This window comes from Pleurodeles waltl, chromosome 5, assembly GCF_031143425.1.
Source record: "Pleurodeles waltl isolate 20211129_DDA chromosome 5, aPleWal1.hap1.20221129, whole genome shotgun sequence".
In the NCBI taxonomy this organism is placed as follows: Eukaryota; Metazoa; Chordata; class Amphibia; order Caudata; family Salamandridae; genus Pleurodeles; species Pleurodeles waltl.
The window spans coordinates 1,325,153,115-1,325,166,760 of NC_090444.1; the positions used below are offsets into that span (position 1 = coordinate 1,325,153,115).

Genomic DNA, 13,646 nt, shown 5'->3' on the forward strand with positions numbered 1-13,646 from the left:
CGAGTCAGACCTTTGGGATTTATGGACTGTACAATAAATTTCTCTAGAAATTCTTCTGTTGATGTGCCTTCCTCTCACTCAAAAAAGTAAGGTTGCTCCTCCTTAACCTCTGTTCCACATCTTCAGCCCTACCTTCCAATGCAAAAGAGTCTGGAGAGTGTTCTCACCTTTGTTTTCAGTTCTTGTACACCCTTTTTAATCTGGGTTACCGCCTTTTCTGTTTTCTGTGTCCACCCCACCTCTCTTGTGCCCACTCCACCACGTTCCTCAAATCAGTCCAAAGCAGATTGCCCTTAAGTGATGCCTCATCACTTTTGTTTTCTAGCCATTGTCTGCTGTCCACTTGATGCTGGCCTTTCTTTCTTGGCACCCAGCATTGATATACATTAATCAATTTTGTTATGTAGTGATGCCTTTACAAATTGTGTAGGCTTTATGTTCAGATGAAGCAACACATGTGCCTCCATGTGTTTCTGTTCAGTTTCGGTCATTGTCTTGTTGGTGAAGAAAACTCCTCTTTTTGTATGTTCACCCCCAGGTTTTTGACTAATGCATCTTTTTTTGTCTCTGAGAATGTAATGAGGCCTGCTAACCAGACCTCAGTGCCCTGAGCCAAAGCATGTACGTTACATTGGCTATACCCAATTGGCATAGACTAACTTACCTGTATATAGTACTTAGGACCTATAAGATAGAGGGGCACCCTAGGAATTGCAGCACTGGTTGTGCCATGCAGCGTGTGACAAAGGTAGAACATGTCTCCTAGTCTGCCATTTCAAACCGCTAGCCCGGCTTTGCCATTTAAAGCCATGGCAAAGTCAAATGTCCAACTGAAAAATATGTATGTCATTCCTACGGCATAATTACCCATCCCTAAGGCAGTGTGCAGCATATTTCATGGACAGAACATGTGTTTTACATTTTCTGGCATGAAAGATGTGAAACTGACATTTTTACTGTAGAAAGATTTGGTTGTCCCATTGGCGTGTACAGGGTTACACATGCATCCCTCAGCTGAACGAACTCCCGATCGGTGAAAACAAAGTTGGTACCCGAAGGTATCAAACAACTAGAGACATCAAGCCCAACTTGATTCTTAAGTGGAAATTAATGTAGCCAGTTACAGAGTGCACCGTTTGCAAATCTGCCACTTTGTTGCCTTCAATCTGCTGTGCCTTTAAGGGTTACACCAGGAGCTTGAACCCTAGACAGCTTTCTGCCGTCCTTGCTAGATGTGCTAATGACTCTCTGGAAAGGGGAAAATAGGGGCTGCACTAGAGATGGATGTTACTTCCCTCCTGCAGGAAGCCACACGGGTGATAGCCCAGCAGGCAAGCTTCAAAGCTGAAACCTACTTTGAAGAGCAAATGGGGGAAACTTGGGAGAGGGGCAGCCCCTTTGTTTGGGCAGACTAGACGGTACCCGTCAAGGAGAATAGAAACCTGTTGTCACACCGTTTTTTCAGGGGTGTGTAGCCCCCTTGGTAGCCACACCTCTCGTTTGGGCTAAAGAGCTGTTGATGCCGAGAAAGGGGATCTGCAATGTTGGGAGTGGGCAGAATGGTGTATCTTTGGATCCACATGCCACACTACCCAGGAAGTGGTCTTCAGGAGGTAGGTAGCCTGGTAGTCCTTTGGCTGCCAACCGTATCCTACCCTGAGAGCATTTTCTGAGCACAAATTGGACACCCCTGGAACCCAGAGCTCAGATCTTGACTGGACTGGAGGAAGGACTGAAGGACTGCCCTGCTGCACCGTTGAACTGGCAAAGACAGGCTGCACTGGCATGGACTGCACCTGATGAACCTGGTGGCTAGCACAGAAGAGGGACTGCGCATGCTGTGTTCTGGTGTTGGAGAAGTCTTCTCCAGACCCCAGCCAAAGAAGAGACTCCAAGGGTCAGTTGGCTGATCTCTGGTTCACAGCAGAGGGCCACAACAGCTGAGAAGAGTACTAGGGCAAGTTGGCAGCCCAGAATCTTCAGACTGCCCCATGAAGCACCAGAGACCAGGACTCCCTACTTAAAGTTGCACCTGTGTTCGCTGAGTCCAGGAGATTTTTCAGATTGCACCTTGGCCACCCAGAAGCAAAATTATCACCCAGAAAAGGATTTGGCTGTGATTGCGATACAGAGCGACTGGTAACCCAGTGGCGACTGGACTTCTACCAGTGCCGAGAGGACTTTGAAGGGAGTCGGCCCTGTCACCAGGACTGCCTCACCCCTTTGGGGACTGAGGAGTAGCTGCAGGAACCCCCCCACCCCCATCGACTGCATTGCATCCACAGCATCCTTGATCCTCTTTACCATCCTTCATTCCTTTAATCAGGACCACTTCCATAGAAACCATTTGCAAGGCGATAGTGTGTGGAACTGCCTGGAGACTGCTTCATCTGTGGTGGTAACTGATTCAGAGGATCTTGCTGGTCCCTCTGACTAGCTCCCTACTGGAGATGGTTGCCTAAAGTGACTCTAAGTGAATGCACTACAACTAGCCCAGCCTTTTGGTGAAAACGGTTCTAAGTGGGAAAGTCGTTGAATTTGCCAGTGCTAGTTTGCAGTTTAGTGAAATGCTTTGATTTTCTATACCTTGTAAATTCTATATCTCTGGAATCCTCCAGTGGAGGTTTTTCATTATGGCGTCTAAAAATACATAAAATACAGTCTATTTTTGTAAGTTGGTGTCACATTTTTTGAGTGTCTTGTCGGTTTCTACAGTTGTTTCAATTCTGTTTAAATGATTTACTCTTATTCCTTCGTGTAAGCTTTGCTGCTCAGAGCCACAGCTACCCAGATTGAACTGAAGGGTTGACAAAAAAAAACTGTTGGTCCTAAAAAGGTTAGTAAGTGTATTACACAATGAGGTCACACAACCACACCATATAATACACCTCATTTCCTCACAATGCTGCTTAGTGGTGGCATCCGGAACTTGTTTTGAGTAGTATCATACAGTTGTTGAAGTTGAGACCACTGAGAATCCATCTGAGTTGATACCCAAAAAGAAGTACTTGTGCCTCCCAAGCAGTTGAGTTGTTGTTGATACCAAAGGATTGTTTCCAAAGGATTGCAAAAACATTTTCAAGGAGTTAGGAAAAGATTGACGTAGTTGTGGCAAAGTTTCTAAATAGTTTGAAAAAAAGTTTAAGGGGCCACTCTACGTGGCTGAGCAGGCCTCCCTCAAAAGAGATGAGCTTAGGGCACTTTGCAAAAATAGACAAGTCAACATGGGAGCCAACACAAGAAAGAATAAGTTGACATGGGCCCTCAACGCTTGGGAAGAGGCCCACATAGTACCTCCACGCCTGTTGTGGGGAAGAAGATAATGTGGAGAAAGATGCTAACAGTATCGTGGAGGGAGCAAGTGGGAGCCTGGCCCCCTAAATGAGGCCAAGGGTGGCTTCCAGAGAAGGCTCCATCACTAGCCAGAGGTCCCTGCAAGAGAGCAAGGCAGCACTGGACCTGGAACAGAGAGCCATAAACCTGGCTGAAAGAAGACTGGCCCTCGAATGAGTAGGTCCAGGCTGGGCCTAGAGCCCACAGAAGATGGTGGCAGCAAGCATTCCATCAAACACATACACAAATGACAACATATTTTATTTAATTCGCAAGCAAATAATATAAAAAAAATATATACTTTTAAAAGGAAGGTTGGAGCTTTTCTGAATGCATTTGAAACCACACATTATCCACACGTCATTCTGTTTGATGCACTTCACTGCACCTGCATATCAATCTGAGGACACTAATTTCATTTGTAGCCTCCAACTTCAAGTTCATTGACATTTACTGCACGTTTAAAAAAATTCAGCTTTACATTTAGCCACTTTAATTATATACACTTTATGAATCTGTTAATATTCATTCATTATCTAAGCAATTATGGACTCTCTGAGGAGGCTTTTTGGACCCCCATTGGTCGCTGGACCACAGGTTGGTTAACCACTGCATTACACAATGAGGTTGCACGGCCACACCATATAATATACCCTGTATTCTCACAGTGGTGTCCTTCGTTTCACCTGTTATACTGCCTTCCGGTTGCCTCCCATTACACACCTATAGTATTGTCTGAGTTCTGCAAGCCTATTGTTGTTTGGGCAACTTGTCAGGTTTTTCCCCCTGTACAGAACCTTTTTTTCTTGACCTTGCTTATGTGGGCATTTTCCCAAAGTCCTTAATTTCTGTGACAACTGTTTCAGTTTGGTCCTCCAGCAATTGTGAATATTTTCTGTGTTCCATGTTTCTCAATGGGTTTTAGTTTGATTGAGAACCAGTGAGACAACTGCCACATTCCTCAAAACTGGGCATGGAGATACAAGGTTTAATCAGCAGTGTCCACTATGTGTGTACAAAACCACAATTGTGGCTTTGAACAGGCTGCCCCGGTCAAATTATTGGCATATTATTAGTAAAGGAAAGTGGTAATGCTTAATAATGCATTTTGCTCTAGATCAGTGCTTACCATTCTTGTGAGAACCACAGCCCACTTTTTAGAAGAGCAAACGCTTGCGACCCACTAACTTTAATTGACATGAGATGGGCGATTTCTTTTTTCCATGTTTTTGAAGCATCATGTGGCAATGCACAGATGTACAGTTTGAGAAAACTATGTTGCACACAAACAATGATGTATGGAGTTTCATTGAATATTTATCATTTGGGGCATCACCAAGTAATGTGTCTTGATTTGTTTTGACCCATTTAAATTTTTTAATTCCGTCACACTTCAGAATAACATAAAATGTGCTTCATTTTTGCTTCCCTAACTGCTAATGTCTTCAGCTCATTTACATATATTTACATTTTGTTGTGTTACAAAAATAACATCCTAGAGCCTTTCCTTTCACACTCTGGACTCCAGCAAGATTGTAACACAGTTCACTTTACTTTTTTTTCTCTGACTGCAAAGTGAAAGAGTTTGTAAACACCAATCACCATGTTAAAAAATATAAGCTGCAATTTGTCAGAAGATATCCGTTTCCATGTTTTATATGGCCAGTGGATATTATTAACAACTTAACAGCATATTTATATATTGCTTGGACTTTCACGAACCAACAAAAATCGGCTTGCGACTCTGTTTGGAACACACTACTTCCTGTAGCACCTTGAAGTTTTTACTGCTGCACAAAGCAATGGAAACAATAACTATATAATGTGCGACTTTTGAAAGTAAAAAAAAGCTGCATATTTCAGAGGAATATTTCGGCCCCTGCTGAAAAGGCAGAATTCTATAATCCCATCCCAGTGAGCAATTTCTTAACTAGCAAATGTTGTTTTGTGCATGCCCCCCAATCGCAGAAATTGGTCCCAAACCCATAGCACATCATATTCTTGGTTAGATTTGTTATGGCGTTTGGGCAATCAGGACCAGAGTAGTAAAGGTGACATTAGTATGTTAAAAGTTTATGGAAGTGATGCGTAGTAAATTAAGCCAATGCACATCCGGTTTTTAAATTGCACCTGTTCGTGAAAAATCCTTTTCCAGCCTTTACAAATCCTGGCTAAGGGCAAATCCTATTCAATCAGAAATATGGGTAGGTGTAGTTTTGTAAGACATAATTCTCTTAAGAGAGATCTTTCCTTCTATACCAGTGAAAAAAACTACTTAAATGAGGGTTGTCTTCAAATAGAATAAATGAATCAGGCAGAGGCTGTTTGCTCGAAGAGGCTATCCCACTAACAGTGCCCCTTTAGTATGTTTAATTCCTCAACTCGGAGTCCAACCTGGAAAGAGCCAACCCAGGCCATAGTTGTAAAATCTGAAACACACTGGAATTGAAGTGTTAATATAAGAACATTTGGTACTGTGGCTGGCTAATTATAGTCAACCTTGCTTCTTTAAGCAAATGTATTTATTACCACTGATCCTCTATGAATTTCATGTTTATTTTGGCGGGGACCATTGACAGAAAAGAAAGAATTGTGACAGTGATCTAAATGGTAACCATTTATGATATTTTGTAAACACGTTTCAGGATTTATTTCTATTGGCGCATTTCCTTTGATATTCATTATTCCAGATTTTCAGATTGTGCAGCTGGTTACATTATAGCATATGTAAAATAAAAGGAAAAGTAATCGTCAAACTAAAACTTTAGACTTAAGATGGTGCAGAAAACACTGCTTCAGGAGTGTTGAATAATCCCCATTTAGGAACTGTAGAAAGATTAGTCTCACTGTGTAGTCAGTGGATTAAGAATGAGACAATGGTTGCTCAGGCAAACAAGGAAACGTCCCACTCATCCCCTAATTCAGAAATAATAGCCAATCATAACTGATGTGCAGTGGGCCCACTCATGTCAGGGTACCACTCCACATACTGCATTGAGGATAGCTTTTAAGGCTTGTAGTCCTGCTAGTAACTCTAGAGTACCACTGAAAGTGAAAATATGCGCAAACAAGGCGGGTAAAAGGGCGAGTGTATTTAGGTGAGGAAAAGAGAATGTTGAAGAAATTTGGGTTTAGTATTCCTGTCCATATGAACGTGCAGTGGTAGGTTAAGGTCGGAAATAGATAAAAAGTGTAAATTACTGGAGGCCTGTCTGTTGGTGAAACTTGAACACAATAAAAACAAAGTTGGCTTTCATAAATGTTATTTGAATTAAATTACAGTAAATGGAAGATATATTTTGGTGGTACAGAACTGAAAATAATTAATCCGAAATAACTGAACTGACTAAACTACTACCGAAAAGTAAATGTACTTGAAAGCTTCTGTCTTAACAGTGGAGTTTTTTTTATCATGTATTGTTTTTCTCTTATTGTTGTAATAAAACGCTAACGTATTGTAACTATTAATGATCTTACACATTGGAGACAAAACATGACTTAAAATATCTTCACACAAATAAATGTTCTAAATCTGGTTTAAAAACCAAGGCCTTGCATCAGTGATTTGAAGTCCCAGGTGAGTGTATGGTCAATCCCAATAAGGCCGTTCAGAATGACGTGCTCATTAGTGGTGCAAGTGCTGGATGGTAGACCAATCCCTTGAATTGGCAGTTTACTACAAAAAGAGACGCACGCAAATGTGACAATTCCTTTATTATACTGAATGTGGAACCAACCAATGCGTTTTTGACCAAAGCGGTCTTTGTCAAAGTTAGTGAGTCCTTTCACTCTGTTGCCCTTTGTACTAAAAAGTCACAGCATGCATTAAGAGGCATTAATGGACATGTAGTATATTAATTAAAAGGCAACATAAATTAAAACACAAATCATATAAAAAATATATTTTTGAAAAGAAAAATATATGTACACAAATATTTTTTTTTTAGAATGGTCAAATTCATAATCATGTCTACTAAATACAATTCAAGATCATATGTTACTACATTTCGGAACTTTTATCTTCAAGAAGGGAAGCAAGAAAGGCTAGACATTTAACAACGGCAACAACATTGTTGAAAACACGTAGAGAGAATGAACATAAGGGTGTCTCTCTTAAACATCAATTCCTTCAATTAGAGAGACTGTATAAAAAAGAGATTAATAAGAGTTGGGATGGAATTTCATTGGAAAAATATATGGGAGTCAATAGAATACCAAGAGGTTTAAGTAATTTTACGATACCAACATATACAGGTGTGAAACAAGAACTATTTTGAGAATGGGGGGAGAATAACACTCAATGTTCACTAAATATGATGAGAATTCTCATCAAATATGCTAAATTGGATTTGGAGGAAACTCATGGCAAGATAAGAGAAATTGAAGAGAAGTTACAAAATCATGAATATAAAAGTGAACAGACAGTGATGAGAAAATATATGGAAAGTCGTCTTGATAAATATGAGGACACTGTGCAAGAACGTAAGAAAAGCAAATTCATGAGAGATGAAAAAAACTGTAAACAGGGAAGAATATTAACTTTTGCAAAAAAGATTAAAAAAATAAAACACAATGGAAAGTGGAATGATGTAAATCAAGGCTTGGATAGTGTGGATGTTTTAAGTGAATCAGATGTTGATTTAAGTGAAGGAGAGGTGCCTTCAGGACATGATGATGGTATGACAGTGAACACTTTTTTAGAGGAAATGAAAGTGTTATATTTGGATCAACGATTGTCGAGAGGAAGAGAAAAGAACAGAGCGCAAAACACGAACCGATCAGTAAAAGGAAAAGGAAAAGAAAAACCAGAAGAGCGAAAAGAAATAGAAAAAAGATAATATCCTCTCAGGAGTCAGAAGAAATAACAGAGACATCAAATCTTGTGGTTAATCTATCTGACCATGTACTAACAACAGCAGAACAGCGACTGTTGAATAAAGGCCTTTTCTTCTGTCCAGAAGTCAATTTCAATTATATGGATGCATGGATAGACATTTACAAATTCATTAGGAAATTAAAATTAGTGAAATTTTATGCAACCCGCCCGTATGAGTTAAAAATGAATGAAAGTGGAGAGAGATCTGAAAATAAGGAATTATGTATTGATCAAATTTCAGATTTGAAAACTATTTTTGATTTTCTATCATGATTTGCAAGGTGAAGAATTCACAGAAATGGAAGTCTTAGAAAGATTGGAAATTGATACTAACCAACATAATTTCAGTAAATTTCAGGAGAAGTCAAAATGTAGTCCAATTTTGTCACCAGGAAACAAGATTGAAATCTTTTCCGAACTTGTATTGGGAGATTTGGAAAATATTGAAAAAATCTAGACATCATGGAGTACAGGAGAACTTAACTTTGAAGGAATGTTTGGCATTAAAAGATCCAGCAAATAATAAGATTATAATAAAACCAGCTGATAAGGGAAGTAACATCGTGATTCTCAACACACTGGATTACATTAAGGAAGCTTATAGACAACTAAATAATGAAAGCAACTATAAAAGACTTAGGTGGTCATTCTGACCCTGGCGGTCTTTGACCGCCAGGGCGGAGGACCGCGGGAGCACCGCCGACAGGCCGGCGGTGCTCCAATGGGGATTCCGACCGCGGCGGTAAAGCCGCGGTCGGACCGGCACCACTGGCGGGGTCCCGCCAGTGTACCGCGGCCCCATTGAATCCTCCGCGGCGGCGCAGCTTGCTGCACCGCCGCGGGGATTCCGACCCCCCCTACCGCCATCCAGATCCCGGCGGTCGGACCGCCGAGATCCGGATGGCGGTAGGGGGGGTCGCGGGGCCCCTGGGGGCCCCTGCAGTGCCCATGCCACTGGCATGGGCATTGCAGGGGCCCCCGTAAGAGGGCCCCTACATGTATTTCACTGTCTGCTGCGCAGACAGTGAAATACGCGACGGGTGCAACTGCACCCGTCGCACAGCTTCCACTCCGCCGGCTCGATTCCGAGCCGGCTTCATCGTGGAAGCCTCTTTCCCGCTGGGCTGGCTGGCGGTCTGAAGGCGACCGCCCGCCAGCCCAGCGGGAAAGTCAGAATTACCGCCGCGGTCTTTCGACCGCGGAACGGTAACCTGACGGCGGGACTTTGGCGGGCGGCCTCCGCCGCCCGCCAAGGTCAGAATGAGGGCCTTAATGGTAACCCAATTAATCAGATGATCCATCAAATACATCGAAAATTAGAAACATGGTATCAGCAATTGCTACTTAATGACAATGAATATCAATTTTTAAGAAAAGAGAACCTGAAAATTCGTACAATATATTTTATCCCAAAAATCCATAAATCGTTAATCAATCCCCCAGGAAGACCAATTGTATTGGCATGTGATTCACTTTATGAAAGAATATCAGATTACGTGGATCATTATTTGGCACCTATTGTAATGACATTGAGTTCCTGCATTAAAGACTCAGGGGATTTATTGAGAATCTTAACAAATATCAATTGGAGTGATGGGTACCTTTTAGTAACAATTGATGTAGTATCTTTATTCACATCAATAAAGCATGAAATAGGATTGAAGGCCTGTGAGTACTTTCTAAGACAAAGAAGTATTGGAGAATTGGAACACACAAAGATGCTACTCTCTATGCCTTAAAAATAGTATCTTTTTGTTCAATCAGGAGATCTTACAGCGGACATGTGGAACAGCAATGGGCATTTCTCTATATCCGAATTACACCAATCTAGTAATGGGTTGGTGGGAGAGGGAAATAGCATGGGGCATGACCAATGAAATGTATGTAGAGAAAATTGCATTGTAGGTGAGATTCATCGACAAAATATTTATTATTTGGCATGGGTCACAGAAAGAATTTTGGACATATATTTCAGTTTTAAACTCTAACAATGTTGGATTACAATTCACATGTGAAACAAGTCAAAACCCAATACATTTTTGGGATTTGATAATTTATATCTAAAATGACAGAATAGAATATCATAAGGAAACATCAACAAATAGTATATTATATGGAGAAAGTTTTCATCCTAAGTCATTGTTGAAAAGTATACCATACAGAGAACTTATAAGAATGCAGAGAAATTGTTCAAATGATGAAGAAGTGCAAATCAAATTCAAAGAAACAATTCAGAGATTCAAAATGAGAAGTTATGGACAAGGTATCTTTATTAAGAATTTTGAGAAAATGAGTACCATTAATCGCAATGATGTGTTGTTTCCAAAAACATCTAAAAAAAGAAAAGACAGAGGAACAGAATCATTTTAGGATGATAATAAATTACAGTAAAGAAAGTGGGATAATAAAAAAACATCTTACGTAAACATTGGAATATGATCTCTTAAGATCCAAATCTAGGCCCTAAAGTGGGTTCTACACCTTTAATAGCATATCGCAAGGCACCTTCTGTTCAAGTCATCTTGGTAAAGAGTCATTTTTCACAAATATCCGATAATAATTGGTTAGTGGAACAGCAAAAAGGATTTATAAAATGCAATAGTTGTAAAGCTTGTAAATTGGAAGATCCACAAAGACATTTTTGATGCATAATAATACTGAAATTCAAATTAAGCATACCAAAAACCTGTGATACAAAATATACAATATATGTGACTGAATGCCATTGTGGTTTGAAATACATTGGTAGCACTATTTGTATGCCTAAAAAGAGAATTTTGAAAAATATAAGAGCAATTTATGCACCATGATTTTATTTATGCAGTAGCTAAACATCTGAGAACACATGAAATAAAGAGCTGGAGAACATTGAGATGTTATGGGATAGTCATATTCCAGAGCATGAGAGAGGTTGAGATAGGATAAAAAAATTGCAACAGTTAGAGTCTAGATATAATATTCAGTTAAGAACTAAGGCCCCCTTAGGTTTGAACAATGACGAGGAGCTTTATGTACATTCATAAATAGGATTTAGAGGTAAATGTAGCCTTCCGGCTGAAATAGTATACAATATTCAATTCAAGGTCATACTACATTGAATATGTTAACTTAGGAGATTTGAGTAGGGTACTATACCTTTATCAGGATATTCATCAGACTCTAGGTGGATATTATATCCAGAAAATGATGGTTGATCAAGAATAAAATATGAAACATAGACTGCCATAGAAGGTCATTTATATGATAGAATTGTAGTCATATATGATCTTGAATTGTATTTAGTAGACATAATTATGAATTTTACCATTCTAAAAAGATATTTGTGTAGACATATTTTTCTTTAAAACATTTTTTTTATATGATTTGTGTTTTAATTTATGTTGCCTTTGTTGCCTTTGAATTAATATACTACTTGTTCCATAATGCCTCTTAATTGATGTTGTATATAAAGGGCAACAGAGTGAAAGGACTCACTAACTTTGACAAAGACTGCTTTAGTCGAAATGCCTTGGTTGGTTGCACATTCAGCATAATAAAGGAATTGTCACATTCACGGAGTTTGGTGCGAATCTTTTTGTAGTAAAAAAAATATATATATATATAAATAATATATATATATATATATATATATTTATATAACAGTGTTAAACCCACAAAAAAAGCAAAATAAACCTTTTTAAATGGGATGGCGAAACAAAAAAAAGCCATTTAAAAAAATGAGTGGTGAGTAGTATACTTGAATTAATCTCAGCTGCTTGTAATTATTCCAGTCAATTGTTTTTTCTTTTTATGTGCACACCGCGCAGCTCCGTGCAGAGTCCATCTGCATGCAAACCAGGCTTGGACTTGCTCCAAGTGAATGTCTTGCTCGAACTGGCAGGCCAGGCTCCCTTTATACTGGAACTCAAGCAAACACATTAGTCAAAGAATGCAGTGCCATGACAATGGAAGCATGGAAATGTGTTGGGTTATTTCCTTGTGTTTTGAACCAAATTGTTTTCTGGTCACAATAGTGATGGCCTGGCAGTCGTACTAGATGTGAGTGATTAGTCTGCAAAGCTTCTGTTCAGATCACTCCAATAAGAAAGTAGCTGTGGAATCACCTTAAACATAGTGTCATAGTAAGATGTGTTACAGACGGTACACTTGTTGGCGATCCTGCCGCTTGTATCAAGAGGACTACAGAAGATTTACCGTATGAGATTCTGAACTGGGCTGAAATACTTTGTGAGCATGGTGTCACATTACTATCAGATGCATTTGCAATTATAGAATGCACTCTTGAGAGTTTGTGTTAATCCCAGTTTCTTATTTCTTTTTTGAATAAAAATCTTTTTATTGGTTTATCTAACAACAAACATGAACAATTGTAGACTTAAGAGCAATGTCCTGGGGGAGGGAGTAGGGTTACAAACATCAGGGCACTCCACTGGACACAGCAAAATGCATAGGTATCTTACAGTTCATATCACAGCCTCATAATGGCAGTACACTCAGCTGTCCTGGCCCCGGAGGGCCAAGCGTCTCTTATAAGGTAGGCTGGTGCTCATGTGATGAATGCTAATTTGAGGAAAAATTGCCACAATTAATTCATCATGTAGTGCTTTACGGTATAGTTTATAATGTAGTTGGAGTCTACACTTTTGAGGTATATGGCACTGTTTCGCCAATGTGTGTGAGTATGTAGGTAAAGACCAGTTTTTTATTTCTTTCTGCTCTTATTCCTGGCATTTATAAAATTAGTGCAGCAGGCCTAACCTCGTGGGGCTCAAAGTAGTCTTACTCAGATGTATTTGCATGAGTTGTATTGCCATTTCAAATGTAAAGTTTGTGTTTAGTGATTTCTTTTGTGATCTATGCCAATATTTCTTCTGTTTTTTATTTTGAAGGACACAGTGAATCGCTTGCTGCTCCTCTTCATCGACAATACTCCTGTGAGTTTTCTTTTTATTTGTGGGCAGAGGTGGAATTCCCAATTGACACATGCCAAGGGGCTCCAAAGTCCATGGGTCACCACACAATCTGCCATGGGAGGTGCGATTGTGAGTGTTGTTGTCACTGAACAGGAATTAAGTGGCAAGCTGAGGGCGGCAGCGGGTAGGGGATCTTAGTTACTATGGTCCTGATACTCAGTGAAGGTTATTAGGTGGAGATGGTCAATAACAAAAATCACACTTTTGTCTGTTTTTTAGTTTGTCCATCTCACTTAGCATTTCTGCTTCTTTCAGCCTGAAAAGGCTTCCGAGCCAGCATCTCCCCTTGTTCCGTTCCTGCAGAAATTTGCAGAGTCAAAAAATAAAAAGCCGTCTGTAAGTAAACACAGTGAAATTATTTCTTCCAATACATTTTAGTTCAAGTAGTTGCAGGAATAAATATACCTCTTTTGTCTCACTAAGGATAAAAAAAGCAACTGACTTTTAAATGAACATGTTGAACC

The 13,646-nt window shown here is 39.7% G+C and overlaps 1 protein-coding gene across 3 annotated transcripts in view; it reads left to right on the forward strand.

Moving 5' to 3' along the window:
* The window catches only part of SNX14 (sorting nexin 14), a 627,761-nt gene that overhangs the window by 221,381 nt on the left and 392,734 nt on the right, over positions 1-13,646 (forward strand). For all 3 annotated transcript variants that reach the window (XM_069235584.1, XM_069235585.1, XM_069235586.1), the window contains exons 10-11: positions 13,099-13,143; positions 13,438-13,518. In XM_069235584.1, the coding sequence (XP_069091685.1) occupies positions 13,099-13,143; positions 13,438-13,518 (126 nt within the window). The remainder of the gene's footprint in view (positions 1-13,098; positions 13,144-13,437; positions 13,519-13,646) is intronic.